This window comes from Cynocephalus volans, chromosome 2, assembly GCF_027409185.1.
Source record: "Cynocephalus volans isolate mCynVol1 chromosome 2, mCynVol1.pri, whole genome shotgun sequence".
Taxonomy (NCBI): Eukaryota; Metazoa; Chordata; class Mammalia; order Dermoptera; family Cynocephalidae; genus Cynocephalus; species Cynocephalus volans.
In genome coordinates, this window is record NC_084461.1 from 83,530,040 (window position 1) to 83,549,418 (window position 19,379).

Consider the following 19,379-nt stretch of genomic DNA (forward strand, 5'->3'; position numbering starts at 1 on the left):
TGCAAAGATAATTATCTATTTAATATTAACCAGTATAATACAAGTTAAACACTAGAATAATACTCAATATCATGCAAGTGTCCACAAGCACATCCCACTGCTTAGGTGACTGGATTGCAGGGGCTTATTCTGCCACCCCCTGGCATCCTTAGGAAGGGTGTTTCTTGAATACTTCAGTTACCATTCATCACCTCTTGCCCTCAGAGGAGTAGTGTAGATGAAACAGATAATGCAGTAACATTCCCTCTGCAACCCTGTCTCCCAACTTCTATTCCTTACATGCACCGAAGGGACAATTTGCATCCACCCAAGTCTATTTCCTGGAGTTATGGAGTTCCTTCTATCTTGTATAAAAGAAATAATGTTCTAGTAATTTAATGAGAACCTACAATGTGCCAGACAATTTACACACATTTTCTCAAATACTTAAAATACTGCAAAATAGATGTTATTGGCCCATTTTCTGTATCTGGAAAACTAGGGCTCAAGGTCACAAAGCTAGTAATCGGGAGAGCTGGGATTTGAACAAAATTCTGTCAAGTTTTGAAGTCCATGTTCTTTCTAAACATAACATTAACAATAATCATAATATTTGCTAAGCAGTTATTATGTACCAGGCAGTAATTTTTATAATAAACTTACAAGGTAGTTGTTATTTACTGAAGAAGAATTGAGGATTAGAAGATCAGAAAATTTAAGTAACTTGCCCAGGATTATTTAGTAAACAGCAGACCCCAAATTTGAACCCATTTGACCTGATTACAAAGGCTTTTTATCCCTTGGGCAGCACCACCTGCTGGATTTTTGTGGGTGAGGTACACTAGGTAAAAACAGCATAAGGAATTAAGGGCAGTCTGGCTTAGAGGAGCTGAAGGACCGTGCATATTGTAGGTTAAATAGAATCAGACTTCCTGTTTCATTTCTTTCTAGGTATCAGCTTCCTCTGGTGCAACCAGCAAGTCTTCCAGGATGAATCCCACAGAAACCAAGGTATAGAGAACCTTCTAGAATCAGCGCTGGGACTGCTATTTAAAGTCGATTATATTGTAAGGGAAAACAAATGTAGCCTGATTTTTGACAGATTATGTTTCCTATGAAGCTTAAGTTCCGGAAGTAAACATATTCTTCCTAATTTATGGGAGTCTTTGAAAATTCAGCTTTCCTTCCAATGTTTACCTCAAACACCATCTCTTCACTTTTACATAGTTTTAGAATATCTAGAAAAAAGTAATCACTTAGAATTTTTTGGTCCTAGACTTGATTTTTTTAAATTTAAGATAATATCTCTATGTGCATTTCTCCGGATCTAAATGAGAATATAAATTCTTGATTTCTTGTTAAAAATGATTTTATTATTCTGGCCTTTTAAAAATAAATATAAAAATGAGAAAAGGTTATATACTAAGTAAACATAGAAATGAGTGAAACAGATATAAACATAGAAGTAAGTGAAACAGATACTGATTATTTCAGATGCTTTCTGACGTTTCTTTCTGAAATTTGAGTCATGTGATGCCATCTTATTGACAAACGTTTGTTGAGCTCTACTTTGAATTTATTCTTATAATTATTTCTTGCAATTTCAGAAGAAAAAATAAAAGAATGTCTGCTAGTGGGATTGTCACATAGAAGTCTGGCTTTGAAGAGTTGACTGAAGCTGCCTTAAACCTTCCCCTTTTAGTTACTATGTCTCAACTTCTGTTTCTTGAGAATATTTCAGGGTGGGGGATTAAAGAGAGAGCATTTTCAAAATACTCTCAACTAATTCTTAGGAGCCAGTATTGTTTAGTGCCTTTAAGAGCTACCCCAGCCTCATTATTATTAAATTGCCCTTATTTGAAATCACCAACATTCTCTTATTTTCTGTCTTTCATATTAATTTGTTATCCTAGTAGTTTCCTATCCCAGGTGATGTGGCACCATAATTTAGTATTATCAAGGGATCCTATGGCCTCATCTTGAACTGTTTGAAATAACATTGCAAATATCTGGAAACTTACTATTCAAATGTAAGCCCTTCTAAGTTTCATTTAGCATTCATTTTTATTTTTATTGTAAATCTAAAATTATATTTTTATTTGGTATTTTACATTTAAATTGATATATTAATTGTTTTTAAATATACATTATATGATTCCTAATTAGTCTATTAGCAGTCGCTACTTATTTATACCAAGCTTAATCTTAAAAAATTAAAAAATCTTATTTCAATCTTAAAGTAATCCTAAAAGACTATGGTAGAAGCATCTACGAAAAAACAATTCTCTTTGAACTTAGAGTTCATGAAAACTAGAGAAAGAAGAGCCATAAATATAGGATTTCCTTTTTATTTTCTTGGTTCTCTTTTAACCTGTTGCCTGATTCTAATCCCCAATGTCCCTCAGCTCGAGAACCAGTGCTCATTTCCAGTGTGCCATTTTTTCTAGAGCAAGTGTCAGCAAACTCTTCAGCCATCACTAAGCATTAATCATGGGAATTTCTGGCAGTCTTACAAAACTAGGGGAAGGGAAGAACGTAGGGGAGAGATGAGAGGCAGAAACAGAAATAAGATGCACGTGATCAAGTGTCACCAGTGGCCAACTTGAGACCACTTTTGGTCTCAGTTCTCTTCCCTTGGTGGGCTTCAGTCACACTGTTCTCATTAATCATCTTATCTCCATGTGCTTCTGATGTCTGGCTCATAAAATTTGGAGATGTTTGTGAGCTTGATGAGCATGTCTCCAAATATTTTGAGCTTGAGGGAAAAGATGCTAATCCAAAATAATACCTATACCAAATCCTTGTCATATTCTACACCTTTAAAATAAAAGTCAGGTTAGGTCCAGAGGGGAATGATATGTCTAGATCGATGTTCTAAATCTCTTGCTACTTCCACAGAAGAGTTGTTAGTCACACTGCTGGGTTTAAGATGGAAGGTAAATCATTTCTAATCAGGATGAAATCCATGAGAGACCATGTAGTGTGGATGCTGGAGCCTAGCGTGACATCCTGGTTCCACACCGCCATGATATTGGACAACCCTCTTTACCTTGGTTTCCTTATCTGTACAGTTTTGAGGAAGATGATAATAGTACCCATCTCTCAAGACTCGTAAGGAAACAAATGTAAATATATTGGATGATGCTGTTCCACAGTAAGCACCCAGTAGGAGTTGGCTATTGGCCAACACTGGAGAGACAGTACGGTGCAGTGACTGAGAACACAACTGCACGTCCACCATGGGTGTCCTTGGGAAGTCATTTAACTTCTTTAACCTCAATTTCTCATCTGCAAGATGAGGATAATAACAATACCTGTCTCATGGGGTGAGTTGACACATGTAGAGCTTAGAACAGTCCCTGGTACCAAGAGGTGATTGATAAGCATTAGTTATTATTCTCATCATTATATTTAGTGCCACCACTATGAAAAATAAATTTAGCAATCACTGGTTTAAATGTACATTTCATTATAAGCTGCTGTGTCTGTGAGCATACATTCTTAATTGTAGTGTAGAGTTCTCCCATGTAAAATTTTGATTGCCAAATTATAAATTGGAAGCTATTAATAGATTCAAACCAACTACAGTACCAGCTGGCTTATATTCCTTGTTAATTATTTAACAAATTGTATTTGCATAAACTCAAATAAACGATAGTAGCATAAACAGATCCCTCATTAGCAAGGATGTAATGCGAAAGGATACAAAATTTAATATTTCTTTAAAAACACTTCTTAGATCATGAACTTTGTTTCCTTCCCAAAACAGTGTGTTGGCAAAGCAAGGGGCCACTATGTGAGGAAAGTATGTGTTTTCATTACGGACATTATAACTTGAGGGTATTTGACTTTAGCCTCTTCAGATAATAAAATAAAAAATAGAAATTAAATAGAAATTTGTGCTGATATCATCAAGCAGATAAATGGAAAGAAATGACAGAAAATATTGGGCCTAATTCATAATGTTTTACTTTGAAAAGTTCATAAAATGTTTAATCAAGCTTTATTCCTGATTTCATATCTTGCCTATATTGAGAATTCATGCATGTACTTAAATTAAACAATTTAATTTACTTAAACAGTTTACAGGTAACATTTAGTTAGATAAAGCTTCGTAAAATATCACACTAAAGGTCCTAAATTATAACCACTTCTTCAGAAGCGTTCCTAGAACTTTAGATTAGATCTGTACGTACAGGGCTATGACACATACAATAAAATCCATACACTAAATATTTACAAAATTGTTTTAAAATTTTGTTGACAGAATTTCAGAAAACTTTCAACAACACTTGTGACTATTTATTTTATTGTAACCAAACATTGGAAATATAGGTAGAGAAAAATATTGCTCAAGCAGCTTTTACACAAAGAAGGAAGGGAAAGGAGGGGAATCAGAAATTAATTTTATTAATGGAAATGTTCACAGAAAGAATGAGAACCCACACTAAAATATTTGCTTGAGACCGTATGGACCTTAGAGTTGAGGTGCCTACAACTTGTAGAAGTTACATACATATCATCAAGTAACCACAATAGATGAATAGAATGGATCTCGGTATAAACATCTTAGCCCTGTTTATAAGTGTTACTTGACTGTCTGATAAAATTACACTGGGGGCTCTGCTCTCATGTTAGGCCATTCCAAGCAGCAAACAGATGGAAGGACCGCATTCTCCTACCAAGAAAAGACATAAAAAACAGGTGATGTGGTTTATTGTTCTAGGGCATCTCTGTTTACTAATGGTCACTTTAGCCACTCAGCACTTGCTAATATTGCAGTTCACAATCTTTTGTAAATCAGTCATCCCATTATGGACTTTCTGTAGCCTTAGCTGCATGGCCATCAGTCACATTTTGGCACTAAAAATATATTTCACTGCTTTCTGTGCCCTCGATTCTACCACCATCCCATTCTTTCACACTGTCAGCCAAAACCTGTGGTGTTTCATTGATAAAAAGATCATGATAGAGGTTTTGAAACACAGTACTATTGGCTTTGAAGAACGAGAGTTTTTATTTTATGTTGCTTATGTGTTAGCTACAATGCAACGTTAATATAATAAATCTTTACATATCTTTGATACACATGGCAAGAAGTAAGATTTAAATTTCCATCTGGGAGCTGGCAGGTTAGCTTAATTGGTTAAAGCGCCATCTTGTAACACCAAGGTCAAGGGATCGGATCCCCAAACTGGCTAGCCACCAAAAAAAAAAAAAAAAAAAAAATTTCCATCTGGATAATAAGAGCAGAATATTAGTAAGTGTGCTAAGTGTTTTATCTAGAGTTACAATTCCAAGCAAAGTGTAATAAACTTAACTCAAAGTTTATAATTACATCAAAATCATTTCTTTTGAGCTTCCTTAGTTAAAGAAAAATCTGTGATAATCTTTGTAACTATGGCCATTCTTCTTTTCCTCCTTCTTTTCCTTCCTCCCACCCACCCCCCAAATTTAGGCTGTAAAAACAGAATCTGAGAAGAAGTCACCATCAACTAAGGTAAACAATTTAAGTCTGCTAATGAGCTATTTGGATTCTTTTTAATAACAATGAATAACCAATTTCCCACCTTGGTGCCTCTGAATGGTAAAGGGATTTGCCAGCTAATTAATTTTTGGACTACCCTTTTTAATATGATTGTGTATAGTATATATAAAATACTTATAACATTGCATCCATATATTGTTAAAAAGAATATATAATTAGAGAGGGCAACATATTTCAGAAGACATTTTGTTTGAATCTAGATTTTTGTTATAGGTGAATTGTTTTTTGTTTTTTTTTTTTAAAAGCAGGAAGAACAAAGGAGAAGTGACAAAAGGTAGCAAGTATTCAATTCCAATTCCGATGAGACATCAAGAATAATGGGTCTGAACCCAGCACCTGGTAACTTAAGGATGGGAGTCTTTCCCAAGGCCAGCTGGGTTTATCTTGATGTCATAACCTCAGTTGTTATGAGTGAGGAGTGAGGAGTGTTATGAGTGAGGAGTTCTTGGGAGTGACTTCTCTTGCTTTCCTGCCTCCTGGCTGTCCAGACTGAAAGCCATTCTGCCTCCACGAGAAGGTGGACCCCAGGGTGTCTGCAGCAGCACAAATGTTTCTCCTCAGCAAGATGCTACACTTTAATTTTTCAAGTGCTTAAGCAAATACTCAGAGAAGACCACAAGGCTTCCTGTGGGAAAGTACAGAAGTGCTTTGGGCTGAAGTGGTTGAAGTGCAGGAGGGACGAGGTGAAAGATGAGGCTTACCTGATTTTGCCTAAGGCCTCCTGGTAGCCTCTGAGGCTGGGAGTGGCATGGTGAACTCTAGAGTGAAGAGTTCAGCCGCTAGGGGAAGTTGTCTTTTGTTCCACATGTAATGCCTCATCTAGATAACCAAAATTATCTACCAAATCTCAAGAGAACTGGGTTTCTGGTGATGTGATCTTCTCTACTTGTAACAGACAAAACATTGTAAATCATTAAATTGAAGAAAGTGTAGAGTTCTTCATCTCCTATAAAAGAATATTTTTTAAAAAGTTAATTTCTAGAGTGGGATCCCCTGTCAATAAACTCAGTGGTCACACCAATCATTTGATGTCTCTGTAGATAGACCTGCTAATTCCAGATAGCATGAATTGTGAAAAACAGCCAGTAACTTGGAGATACACATATATTTGAAAACATTTGATATGAAATACTATTTTTTCATTATTCTTATGATAATCGCCATTGTTGGAAACCATTGGTGGGATTACTATTGGCCAGACAGACAGCACATGTCTACTTCTTTGATCCTAAAGAACTGGGCCTAAGTGAACTTTTCTTGACAGAGGCAGAATGATTTTACTGAGATTTTGTTCTTGAGCCTGTTTGTAAATATGAAAACAGTGGACTCCAATGTAATTGAGTTTTTAATCTTTTGAAATTGACAGCCATCTGTGGTTCATGAGAAAAAATCCCAAGAAGGAAAGCCAAAGGAACACAAAGAGGTAAATGATTATCACTAGAATATACTATGAAGGTTATGTCTTTTGGGTGAGGTATGATTAAAATATCATTCCAGACTAATCCCAACAGTGGATGGCTGGATGTTTGTTTTTTCAGCTAAAATGGTGCCATCATGTGGCAATAACAGTGTTTACAATTTACTCATGATTCTTGCCGAATTGGGGGGAAGGATTTGTACCATTTCAAATTTTGTACCTAAAGTGAAGTTTTATCACCTTTATATCACACTAATTCAAATTCACATTAATCAAAACCACAAACAGCACAACTATTATGAACTCTTTTTACTCTATAGAGAAAATTGTCAGTATTATGTTTAAAACTAGCATCTTGGTAATAATGTTTTTGTATGTGTGTGTGCACGTACGTGTGTGCTTTCAGCCAAAAAGCCTACCCAAGCATGCAACAGAGAAAGGAAGTAAGCATGCTCATAGTGAAAAAGCAGTTTCCAGGTCAAGTGAGCAGCTGACATCAGAGAAATCAACAGAACCAAAGGTAAAATAAGCAGGTTGATAGATGAGAAAACACTAACAACAACTAGCTAGTAAGATATGGTTCCCCTATTCACATTGAGGTGTGTAGTTGGATCTATGGGGCTATGCTGAATATATTTTGTATTGCAATATTTGGTGCTATTGGTTTTACAAATAGCCTCAAAAACACTTAAGCTTTTGGAGGGCTTGAGAAGAACATTAGATGGGTCTGGGAGAATGTTCTGTCCAGCCTTCTCCCACTGCCTAGCTGACTGCAAGGCGGAAGGCTCTGGAGTCTCCCAGACAGGAAACTTTGGATTGAGGCTGCCTCCTAGGGGAATGAAGTCTTAAAGTGTTTTTAGAGTCTTGTCATAGAAGAGATGAACTTAGTGAGCCAGAAATTGATTCCACAGTTTTGTGGTTAATGGCAGTCAGCTTTTGGAAGAATAAACATCTATGAGAAGAACTTTTTCATTGAGAGTGCTTGAAAAATTATATCAAGGCCTGCTTCAAGATATATTTTATATCAGAGATCACAAATTTGTGACTGACCAGTTAAATGCAGCCACACGTGTATTTTGTTTGGCTTACAGTATTGTTAAAAATTATTTTTAATTAGTTCCCAGCATTTAAAGTCAGGATATTTTATATAAAATCCTAATTTCTAGCTTCTCTTGAAAAAATTAGAATTTTTTTTTTTTTTTCTGACCAATAAGAGGATCGCAACCCTCGGCACGGTGTTGTCTGCACCACGCTCAGCCAGTGAGTGCACTGGCCATCCCTATATAGAATCTGAACCCGCGGCCTCGGCGTTACCAGCGTTGCACTCTCCCGAGTGAGCCACAGGGTCAGCCCTTTTTCTAATTATAATATTAGAAGTAGCCGTTACACCTGGTGTATGCTCCAGTTCACCACAGTGCCTACCTAGCCTGACTGACCTGTTTGTATTACCTGCACAGACCCTGTAGGCCCCTGAACGTAGCTTCATGTGGTGCCCAGCATTGCATCTTGTGCAGTAGAAGCTAGTAGACATTCCGTGATGTCCATGAGGGCCAACTGGCAGGTGTTGGTGACATTTGAAACTCATGATCTCAATAATAGTCATACAAAGATACTTAGTGCTGTCAATCTTTATCCTCACTCTTAGACTAAATCACAAGACACGATTTCTGCTGGTGGAAAGAGTGTTGCTGCTGGTGTAGCTGTAACTTCTGGCAAACCAGATGATAAGGTGAGTGCACATAAGGGATATGACCGTGGGCCTCTGTGCTTACTGGGTTTCTTTTATAAGAAACATATGCTCAGATAACCTATGGTTTGGCAAAACTGAACACTTTTTATATGGGAAATTTTGTGAAGAACATGCAGTTAAGGGATATAGAGTGAACAAGATACCAAAAATGACTTCAAAATTCATATATTCAATAAATACTTACTGAGCACCTGCCATATGTAAGGCCTGGTCTCAGAATTGAGGAAACTAGAATGTGAGTTGACTCAGACCCTGCCTTCCAGACTTTTAGGTGTGAAATAAAGCAGGTAAAATTTCCATGAAGGTTTGGATAAGTATTACTCTTGGCTATCAATGTTCATACCAGCTATCTTGATACTAGTCAATCACAAGCAGTCATGATATCAACGTAAATTGATATGGGAGGTTTTCAAAGGAGACACTGCAAGCCTTCTCAGGAGCAACTATACTCAGATGTGCTGTGCAGGCTAATTATGGGCAAGCCTTCCTGAGGTCCTTTGAAGAGCTACTTCAGATACTAGCCTGGGAATGTCAGATGAAAAGTGGTGTATTCTTTCTACCCAGAGCAATACAGACTTAGTAATTGGTTTAAAGGGCATGTAATCAGTTTGAATCCACAAGTAAACAATTGAAGCAACAATGAGAAGATGGAAATGAAAATGGAAAAAAAGTAGTATATATTTATTTATATTCCTGCTTCTCAAAATGGGAATGGTATACCCCGACAGCCTAGATGGTGAAGAAAGTCATAGGATAAAATTATGGCACATCTCCTGAAACATCATTTATTTCCCAGATTTGGGGGGAAAAGCACATTATTTTCATCTAAGGGCAGAATTTACATAAACTTTTATATTAAAATACCCAACTTAAAATTGTTTTTCTTGCAACAGATCACTCGTATGTTACTTTGAGACTCCACGTCACCCCAGGGATATACTCTCTCTTATGCTGAGGGACGAGGAGTACTTAGAGGAACTGGTTTGAAAATGGAGGATTATATATGTTAGAATAGATTTTTAAATCTATTCAAAATTTGAAATTTTATGCTAGATGTAAATTAGCCAGTGTTGTCAGTGAAAGCTAAATAATAACACTAGGAGAGGCTTATGTTGAATTCTTTTGTGCATTGACTTGTGCTGGAAGTTGCGGCAAGTCATTTCACTTTTCTTTGCCTCTAATTTTTCTCCCATCAAGTAGGATTGATCAGATCTGCCTTCTTATTTTAGTACTTAGCATGTTTAAAGCATCACGGTTGACTCTGCAGGACACAGTAGCTGCAGGCTGACCCAGCTAGGGTTTGTGGAGAAAACAATTTACCTGGGAGTGTAATTTGAGGCAGATTTAGAAAGACCATCAAAAGGAGGTGTTTGGTGAGGAACTGAGGGATTCTGTCTGACTCAGGGAATCCACAAGAACTTTGAGAGAGTAGATCCAATCTGAGTTAGGCATGGAAGGAGAGTGAGGATTACAGGATAGCAAACACGTCAGGGTGTTGAAAGATATGAGATGTGTTCCTGGCACAAAGTGCATTCCAGTGTGGGTGAAATACTGGGGAGGTGAGTGGTGGGGCTGCAAGACCAGAAAGACAGGTTAAGCACTACTGTGGAGAATGCCAAGGTACATTTATATGTGTAGTTGGTAGCTATTGAGAACACCAGAAAACAGATGGGGTGATGCGCTTGATTTGAAACCAAGCTGCAGTTGGATTAAGTAGACTTCAGACAGATGAAATGGAATAGAAAGGGAGGGAGGGCAGACAGGAAGGTGGAAGGTTGGTCAGGGGCTGTTTTAGTTCTGGTGAGTCATAGTATAGCTTAAATTACAGCTATGATCGAATTAAAAGGTGGGGACTTACACAAGAGACATTGCAGAGGTAAAATCTTCAGGTTTTAGGAAACAATTGGCCAAAGTAGGCAAAGGCAAAGTAAAATCTGAGATAGGCTGGAGCTTCAGAGTCTGGTAGAACTAGGTTGGTAACCCTACAGTAAGGCAAGGAAAGTAGCCAAGGAACAAAATTTAAGGAGGCACTCACTGTCGGGTTTGTGCAAGTGCAGGGTCAGCACCTAAGAGTAAGTGCCTCCTTAAACTGTGAGCTGGGTGCCTTGCAGTCCTGTTCCTGACTGAGCCCCTGGCTACCTTGGAAAGGTGGACAGAAATCAGAAGAGGAATTGTTTGGTGAGGAAAAGTGTGTGTGTGCTTTTGGACAGGCTGAATTTAAGTGTTTGAAGTGTTCAAAGAAAGATGTGTAGGAAGGCAATTAAAATATTGTTTGGGGTACAAAAGAATGTAGGAGGAGGGAGATGAAGAGGAACAGAGGGAGAGAGAAGAAGGGAGGAGGGATAGAGAGATTGAAAGTGGAGGAAGGAAACGGATGATGAGGAGAGAATATGAGTATCTGCACAAGGTGGTGGTTGAATCATGGAGGTGGTATGAGTTGCATAGACTCAGGCTCATACCCTGGTCCCCACAGTATTTTAAGCATTATAATTGCAGCAGTCACTTATTTAGCGCTTAGTTATATAGCAAGTACTTATATAGTGCTTAGCAAATGCACAACACTAGTTTTCATACTTCATATGGATTAATTTGTCTAATTCTCACAACCCCCCAGAGGTAGGTACAGTCATCATCTCCTCTTTGCACACAGGGAAACTGAGGTACATACAGAAGGAGAAATGACTTGCCAAGGTCTCAGGCAGCTACTCGTGCTGCAACTGCTATGGAAGCCCAGACAGTGAAGGCCTGTGCCCTTTGCCTCTGTGCTCTGCTGCCCAAATTCAGATACCTTCAAATGGGGTGTGGTCTCCTATTGTCTTAAATCCTACAATTTCACCCATTAAGTTCCTGCCAAGCCCTGAAAGTGTTTGATCCCTGGCCCTAGAGAATGATTCTGGTTTGACCCTGTCAGCACAGGGCAGAAACATGCAGAATGTGTGCAGTTGGGGCCAAGTGGAAGAAATGCCAGAGGTGACAGACCAAAGGACACAAACACCAGAGAAGAACTGGCATAGTGCTGGGTAGTGGCAGCTGGGAGAGATGAGTTGGGAAAGGGATGATTCCCGGGGTCAAACTTCAGAGAAGATTACATTGGGATAAAGGCATGGAAATTACAAATTGGAAAGTTATTGGCAATCTTCAATAAAGCAACTGAAGCAATGGTGAGAGCAAAACTCATTTTAGGGAAATAAGGAAAGAGCGAGTGTTGAGAAGCTAAAGCAAGGGACATGGAGGCCTTCATGTGTAGGGGCAAAGACTCAGAGCGCAACAGCTGGAAGTGGCAGCCTAAAGAAGGAATTCATGCGTATTGCAAAGACTGATTATGGGCCCCAGAGAAGAACAGTGAAGAAAGAAATAGACAGTCCTGGATTCAACTCTTGGTTCTGTCCGTTACTGTGTAACATGAGGAAAGTTATTTAACCTCTCAGAGCCTTGCTTTCCCCATCACTAAATGATATTATTATTTAAACTGTTCTGAAAAAGGATTTAAAACATATGGCATAGTGTCTGGTACAGAGCAGATGTTCAGTATATGATCAATGCTATTAATATTATGAATTCATTTTAAAATATGTAATAGTATTGAGCTTTATAAAGGTATGTGAGAAGGAGTTTTTATTTCTTTCTAAACTCTCAGCAGAAAAAAGAAAAGAAATCATCAGTACCAGCTGTACCAGTTGAATCCAAACCTGACAAACCATCTGGAAAGGTATGAAGGTAGCAGTGCACTACCACATAAGATACTCATTCATGTGCTAGTTCTGTCTTTATCGTAATCTGATTTCTTGTGGGTAGACAATATGAGGGGGATAACTTAAAGGATCGTTTTAATGAATTAGTGTTTCAAACTAATATGACTGGATTGAAAGTATGGTTTTCATATATGTTTACAACATTTTGTGTTATAACCCCGTGTTTTGAAAACTTCAGTTTCATTCTATGGAGTTTACATGCCAGTTTGTCTCCTGCAAATGCACCTTTTTTTAACCAGAGGTATCACTAAAGAATGTCAGGTACTTTATTCTGAAATTCCCCAAAGAATCAGCCTGACGCTAATAGGCCCCAAATTCTATTACAGATATCCGTGATCAGGTGAGTCCTAAAATTGTCGGTTTATATGGTAGTTGCAAAAAAATCAAACAAATATTTTAAACAGTTCTTTTGAATCTGAGTTAAATAGTAAAGGGTCTTTCCCTAGATTGTTGTTTTCCCCTTTAGAGGAAGGTTATTGTTCACAGTGAGTCATTCTTAACCTTAAAAATAGGATGGAGGTGCTCTCTCATTTCTTATACTGATTTGAGCCCATATTGACAGAATAAACTCAGTTCCTGTAAGTTTAACATATTTTTCAGGTAATTTCTGTTTTGTGAACTTCTTCAGGCAAGCAAGTGAACAAAACACAAATGAATGAAAGAATATAGGCAAATCCAATTTTGAAATAGATTCTGTTTGGAAGAGGTGCTACATAGAGATTTTGTTGGCGTTCTTTGTATAAAATTCTGGAAAACTATTGATAAGCAATAAATACAAGCATTTCTCCTACTGCTTATAGCAACATGGCCATAGTTCTTTGTATTTTGTTGTTTTATTTCTTTTTTCATTTTAACTGTCAGTATATTGAACTAGCAGCCTTAATGAAGTCATACATTTGTTTATGTAGTTAATGCCTTTAGACTTGTTGAAATAGTATTCTTACTTGAATAGGGCTTTTTATCTTTCCAACCCAGAATCTATACTCTGGGACTTTAGACTTTAAGGTCTACCAGAGACCAATTTTAATTATTTTGATAGTTTAAGAACTTTTGGGGTTTGGTGTTTCTTCTATGCAGAATGCTTTTTTTGTAGTTAAAAAATCAAAAGTGAAATATGTATAGCAAATAACATTGAAATATCTGCTCTTTCTTTTCCAGTCAGACATGGAAGCTGCTTTGGATGACTTAGTAGACACTTTAGGAGAACCTGAAGAAACTACAGTAGATAATGCCACATATACTGGACCAGAAGTTTCAGTATGTAATGTTGATATCTGTAAAAATTTATACTCAGTGGGTAGCAGAGCATGGACACGAAGCGCAAGAGAACACCTAGTGTTTGTTCTGTCACTTGGATAGAAACAGAATGATGTCAGCATCAGCAACAGCAAATAAAAATTACTGTTGGGGATAAAAGTGGTTTGTCCTGTGGTAGCTATATAATTACATTGATTCAGCAAACATTTATTGATTGTTTCTGCTAAGACTGGCACTGGGATACAACCTGTTGGGTCACAAAGACTTATTTTCTGGCCTCAAGGTTAAAGTCCAGTGGACTTGAACTCATTTTGATGTCCAGGTATTTTCCATCCTATGATTTGAACATATTTTGATTCCTAGATATTTACTACCCTCGGTTTATCCCTATTCCCCCTCCTAAAAGGCACGAAAATTTTATGTTTCTTGGTTAAAAAAACAAAAAGATAAACTATAGACTAGATGAAAATATTTGCAACAGATGTAAAATGATTTGCTTCTAGAATTTATAAAAAATATACAGAAAAAGGCAATCTAGTAGAAAATTAGGTGAAAACTTGACTGGCTAATTAACAAGTAAAATGAAACTCTCCTAGTAATTAGACAAATGATATTAAAACATGGAGTGATATCATTTTGCACTTTGACTGACAAAAGCATGAAAGTCTCACAACTTGCCTATACTTGGTGGGTGTTGAAGATGAGCTTTGTCGTCAACCAGGAAGTCAGCCTGTAGAGAGATTCCCAGGAAGGAGCCTTGCCCATGTGTACAAGGAGTTATAAGAACTGGTGAAACATTTGAAAACAATTTTGTTCAGTAGAGGACAGGATAATATAATGCAATGCTTTATAATGGTTAAAATGGATTATTCATATATCAGCATGGATACATTACAAAAACATTATTTATAGTAAAAATAATGCAGAATTACATATAGAATACGATACCATTTGTGTAACATTTGAAAATATGCAAAATAATGTACCTTATTTATACTACTTACATCTGTAATAGTTTCGGATATGCTCATCTTTAAGTGGATGAATATGATAAACTTAAAGTTCAGGGTGGTGGCTATCTCTGGGTAACAAAGAAGGGGAATTGGACTGGAGAGGACTAAACAGGAGAAACCCACTTTATCTGTGATTTTCATCTCTTAGAAATTACATAATCAATAACTGTAGATCTGATAGAACTGGATGTTAGGTTATACAGAAGTTCATTATGTTATTAACTGTACTTTTGTATGTACTGGAAATGTTAGATAATGAAAACATTTGAAAACAAAATTTATTTTTAATATAGGAATCAACTTTAATATTTTGAATATTTTCTAACATTACATATGAGTTAAACCAATTAAATATGGGTAATTATTTGTGTAAACTCAGAACTCCAGAGATGTGTAAAGTGTTAGCTTTTTAATGACTTATATTTCATTGCAATAGTTCTATAAATTAATATTAAAATAGTACTTTGGTTTCAGGATATGCATATAACATTCTCAGCTGATTAATTACATTATATCCTTATCTGTGTGATTTTTGTTCTAGGATCCAATGTTTTCTACCTACATAGAGGAACTGGGTAAAAGAGAAGTCACAATTCCTCCAAAATATAGGGAACTCCTAGCTGTAAGTTAAATAATCATTCACTTTTACTTCACTGTTTCCTTTGTAATATAATTTTATATCAATATCGTCCCAATTTTTAAAATATGGAAAGTATCATGGGACATATGAAATTGTCATCACTACGAAGCTTACTGTATTAGTTTGCTAGGGCTGCAAGAAAGACCACAGACTGGGTGGCTTAAACAACAGAGAAGTATTGTCTCACAGTTCAGGCTAGGGGTGCAGAATCAGGTGTCAGCAGGGTTGGTTCCTTCTTGGGGTGTGAGGGGTGGAGCTCGCCTCCAGGCCTCTCTGCTTGGCTGGTAGATGCCGTCTTCTGCCCGTGTCTCTTTACATCATCTTCCCTCTGTGTATCCCTGGGTCCAAATTTCCCCTTTTTATTAGGACAGCAGTCATAATGGTTTAGGACCCACCTTAACACTTCATCTTTATTTGATTACTTCTATCAGACTGTATCTCCAAATAAGGTCTCATTCTAAGGTACTAGGGGTTAGGACTTCATATGAATTTGGGGAGAACACAGTTCAACCCATAACACACATTGAGCAATACATTTTGCCAGTCATAAGTATGAATCTTGCCTTCTCAACATCATCAAATTAACGTTTGTTTCAGAAAAAAGAAGGGATCACGGGACCTCCTCCAGACTCTTCGGTGAGTTCACAAGATCTTCTAAGATCTTCTAAGATCTAAATTAACATTCTTGATATCTTCAGTTGGGGGAATAGGGCTATCAATTCTGTATTTGGAGATTATAACTAAATTTATCTCCAAATCAGAGTGTGTTTCTGTCTGTTCAGAGAAAGGGGGTGGGTGCTGGGGTTGTCTCAGTGTTCCTTAGTCTCATGTAGTTTTTTGGAGGGGAAGGAGAATGGAGCCAAGAAAGTATTAGAATAAATTAAATGTTAATAACAATAGAGTGAGAATATCCTATCATGTAAAACCTTTAGAGGGGGGGGAGAGGAAAACAATACTTATGGAGTATCCATGCCCTTCTGAACATAGACTTTGATCTGAGTTATTTCATTAACATATCTCATTTGGTAGCTAAAGACTTGCAAAAGTGCATTCTTTCTTTGCTGGGTTTCTAATCCATTCTTTCACTTTCTTTAGACACCCATGGGGCCCGACGATGCTATAGACACCTTGTCATCTGACTTTACCTGTAGTTCCCCTACTGCTGGTGGAAAGAAAACTAAGGAAGAGGTATTGTTTTCAGTATTAAGAACTTGTTAGAAATGATCTCGAACTTTAAAAGAATGACAATTAGATTTCCCTCTGCCATAAATCTAAACTTTTGTACTTTATTTTTCAGAAATCTACAGGAGAGGTTTTAAAAGCTCAGTCGGCTGGGCTAATAAGAAGTGCTGCTCCACCCCAGGAGAAGAAAAGAAAGGTGGAAGAGGTATAAATAATTTGAAAATAATCACAGTCCACCCAACAGCAGCTGCTTTCGTGAGTCTGATCTAGTTTATTCAGGACAATCCCAATACTGTAGGGTATTACCCATGATGAGGGGCTGTGACCTTTCTCCCTCAAGTCTGAGCAGAATAGTGAATTATATCGATCTGATCATCTCCAGGCAAGCCATGTGTGTTTCCATAAATGCTTATGAAAGATTTTAGCACAGTCTTCTTGATCATGATCCAAGATCATCTCACCATTACACGGAAGGGCAGAAACTAGAGAAATTGCATTTTTGGAACATAAAGTCTTCAAGTTTGATTTCCCAAAGGAGTTTAAGCCCTTGTGGATCACTAGAGAGATGCTGTTGAAGCTCCTTCTGTCCATCTCTCTTAACCACAACCAACTATAATTTAATTCTCACAAATCCTGAAAGGCCATCCTGCAGCTCTGGGCTGGATGAGAAAGTGTGTCTCATCTGCAAACAGTCAAGAAAATACGAAGGAACAGTTTCTATCAGAGAGACGCATCTGCCTCTCCCCTCCTGGAATGGACAGTTTACTTTTATCTGGCTGGCGGGGGGAACGGTGGTGAAGCACCACACCCCTGAGAGTGGGACTTGCTGCAAGATCAGCCATCGTGCCTTCGGAGAAGGCAGCAGCGGGGGCCACTTCAAGCTTCCTTGCTTCCTGAGCTTAGCTGCTTTGCTAAAGGATAGGATTGTCAGAAGCCATTTTTAGGGACACATTTTTAGAAAAAGAAAAGCAGGGTCATGAAAGTTTACTACTTTTGCAGCTTTTATTTTCATAAAAGAGTACTGTATAAGTTTTATTTCTAGCTTACTAGATAAGGGGTGAAGTGTGCCCCAGAGAGCGCTGTTACTGTAGAAACATATTTTAGCCCCAACTTTCACTCATTGGTAAGTTCTCTTTTCTTTCTCTTTTGCCAGGTTTCAGATAAAATTGCCTTTCTAGAATATTTTCTCAACCCACAATTCATGTCATATATTTAAAATGTGTGTTTCACAAAGAAGTAAATGGACTGTTCAGGTTCAGGAGATGTTGTCTTTTCATGTACAGAATTTTTCATTTTTAACAGGATACGATGAGCGATCAAGCACTCGAGGCTCTGTCAGCCTCACTGGGTACCCGGAAACCGGAACCTGAGCTTGACCTCAGCTCTGTTAAGGAAGTCGATGAGGTACTGACCTTGGAGTTGATATACAAAGCATGTTAGTGTGCAGATTATGAAAGTGAATGCATTGCATATGTTTAGAATTCTTGCACAGCTTTTATTTTATGGGAGATTAAAAGTGAACTACTCGTTATTCTGTCTTTCAGTGTCTGGTTAATTTAGATATTTATTGCTGGGTAGTTAGCAATCAAGAGGGATTGTGTTTTGTTTTGACATATGTGTTTTGTATAACATCTAGAATTTTTAGTATTTAAAATGAACACTAGTCTCCTTTGCCAAAGCTTAAATGACACCTGAGTGAACAAGGTAACAAGGAACAGTGGCCTGGTGAGAAATAGTGACGTTTCTCTGCTGTCATGGAAATTGAAAACTTTTATTTTCAGAAGGATTCTGGGCACTTCTCTATAAGGAGCAGGGGATATGGCCATGTAAAGGCTGGGAAGATTCTTCTTTTATAACTGTGGGGAAAGATGTTGAGAAATTTGTCTCAAATGGGAATAAAATCAAGCAACAGTTACTCTGGAGCTGGAGCTCCTGTGTATTCAGAGCACGATACTTTATTCTGCCACACTCCAAGATCTTAACAAGCCTTCTAAGCCAAAGCAAGCTTGTGTCTGGTGTACGAGAGTTTTAATATTGTTACAGTTTTTGTAGAATTTTTCAACTTGGTCCTCTGAGGGAAAAAAAGAAGGAAAGGAGAGAGCCGCCCATTCCTGACAAGGCGGTGTCATGGGGGGAGATGGAAACAGCCTGGGGTCCTCAGGAGCCCCATCCTATCAGCTCAGGGAAGAGAATCTGGCAATTGTCACTGTCACAATGCCCCTGCCTCTGCTGTCATTTCCTGTTCTGAGTCCTAGTTGGGGAGGGGGAGTCTCCCAGATTCCCAGCAACTCTCCCAAGTCTGGGACCGCCCTGGTCCAAGATGGGCCAATTTCTATCTTCGATATTCTTGGAGAGCTTACCAGCCACAGCATGGCACAATGAGCTTTGTGATGGTGACCGCAAGGGAGCTGGAGAAACAGTCCCTGACCTCCAGGACCAAGTAATGTACTGGGAAGAAAGGAAATTTTGCAGCACAATGTGAGATGTGCATTGCCTGGAGTAGCCACATAGAAACAATGTCATCTCAAGGATGGGACGGTCTTGGCAGAGCCCTGGGGGAGTCAGGAAACCAAGTTAAGCAGTGATTCTACTACCTGAGGGCTGCGTGGTCATTAGGAAATTGCACTTTTGCCTCAGGCTTTTTACAGATAATTAGGGGGATTTAGTAAGACAACAAATATGGGGAGGGAAGATATAAACATGATATAAATTCCCGGACAAATAGAATCTTTTAGTGATTAAATCAGGTAAGTAGATAGAAAAAAGGGACATGAAAATAACTTAGAAAACTTGTGGGTAAGCAGTTTGGGGATGCATATGAATGTATTAAATTTTGTCTAG

At 37.8% G+C, this 19,379-nt stretch overlaps 1 protein-coding gene across 7 annotated transcripts in view; it reads left to right on the plus strand.

The window, feature by feature from the left end:
• Nucleotides 1-19,379, plus strand: part of CAST (calpastatin) — a 112,048-nt gene that overhangs the window by 63,219 nt on the left and 29,450 nt on the right. For 5 of the 7 annotated variants that reach the window (XM_063087029.1, XM_063087027.1, XM_063087032.1 and 2 more), the window contains 12 exons: nucleotides 931-990; nucleotides 5,438-5,479; nucleotides 6,894-6,950; nucleotides 7,351-7,464; nucleotides 8,590-8,673; nucleotides 12,332-12,403; nucleotides 13,605-13,703; nucleotides 15,258-15,338; nucleotides 15,954-15,992; nucleotides 16,452-16,544; nucleotides 16,654-16,743; nucleotides 17,841-17,942. In XM_063087029.1, the coding sequence (XP_062943099.1) occupies nucleotides 931-990; nucleotides 5,438-5,479; nucleotides 6,894-6,950; nucleotides 7,351-7,464; nucleotides 8,590-8,673; nucleotides 12,332-12,403; nucleotides 13,605-13,703; nucleotides 15,258-15,338; nucleotides 15,954-15,992; nucleotides 16,452-16,544; nucleotides 16,654-16,743; nucleotides 17,841-17,942 (933 nt within the window). The remainder of the gene's footprint in view (nucleotides 1-930; nucleotides 991-5,437; nucleotides 5,480-6,893; nucleotides 6,951-7,350; nucleotides 7,465-8,589; nucleotides 8,674-12,331; nucleotides 12,404-13,604; nucleotides 13,704-15,257; nucleotides 15,339-15,953; nucleotides 15,993-16,451; nucleotides 16,545-16,653; nucleotides 16,744-17,840; nucleotides 17,943-19,379) is intronic. The other 2 variants (XM_063087030.1, XM_063087028.1) reach the window with 1 other exon arrangement.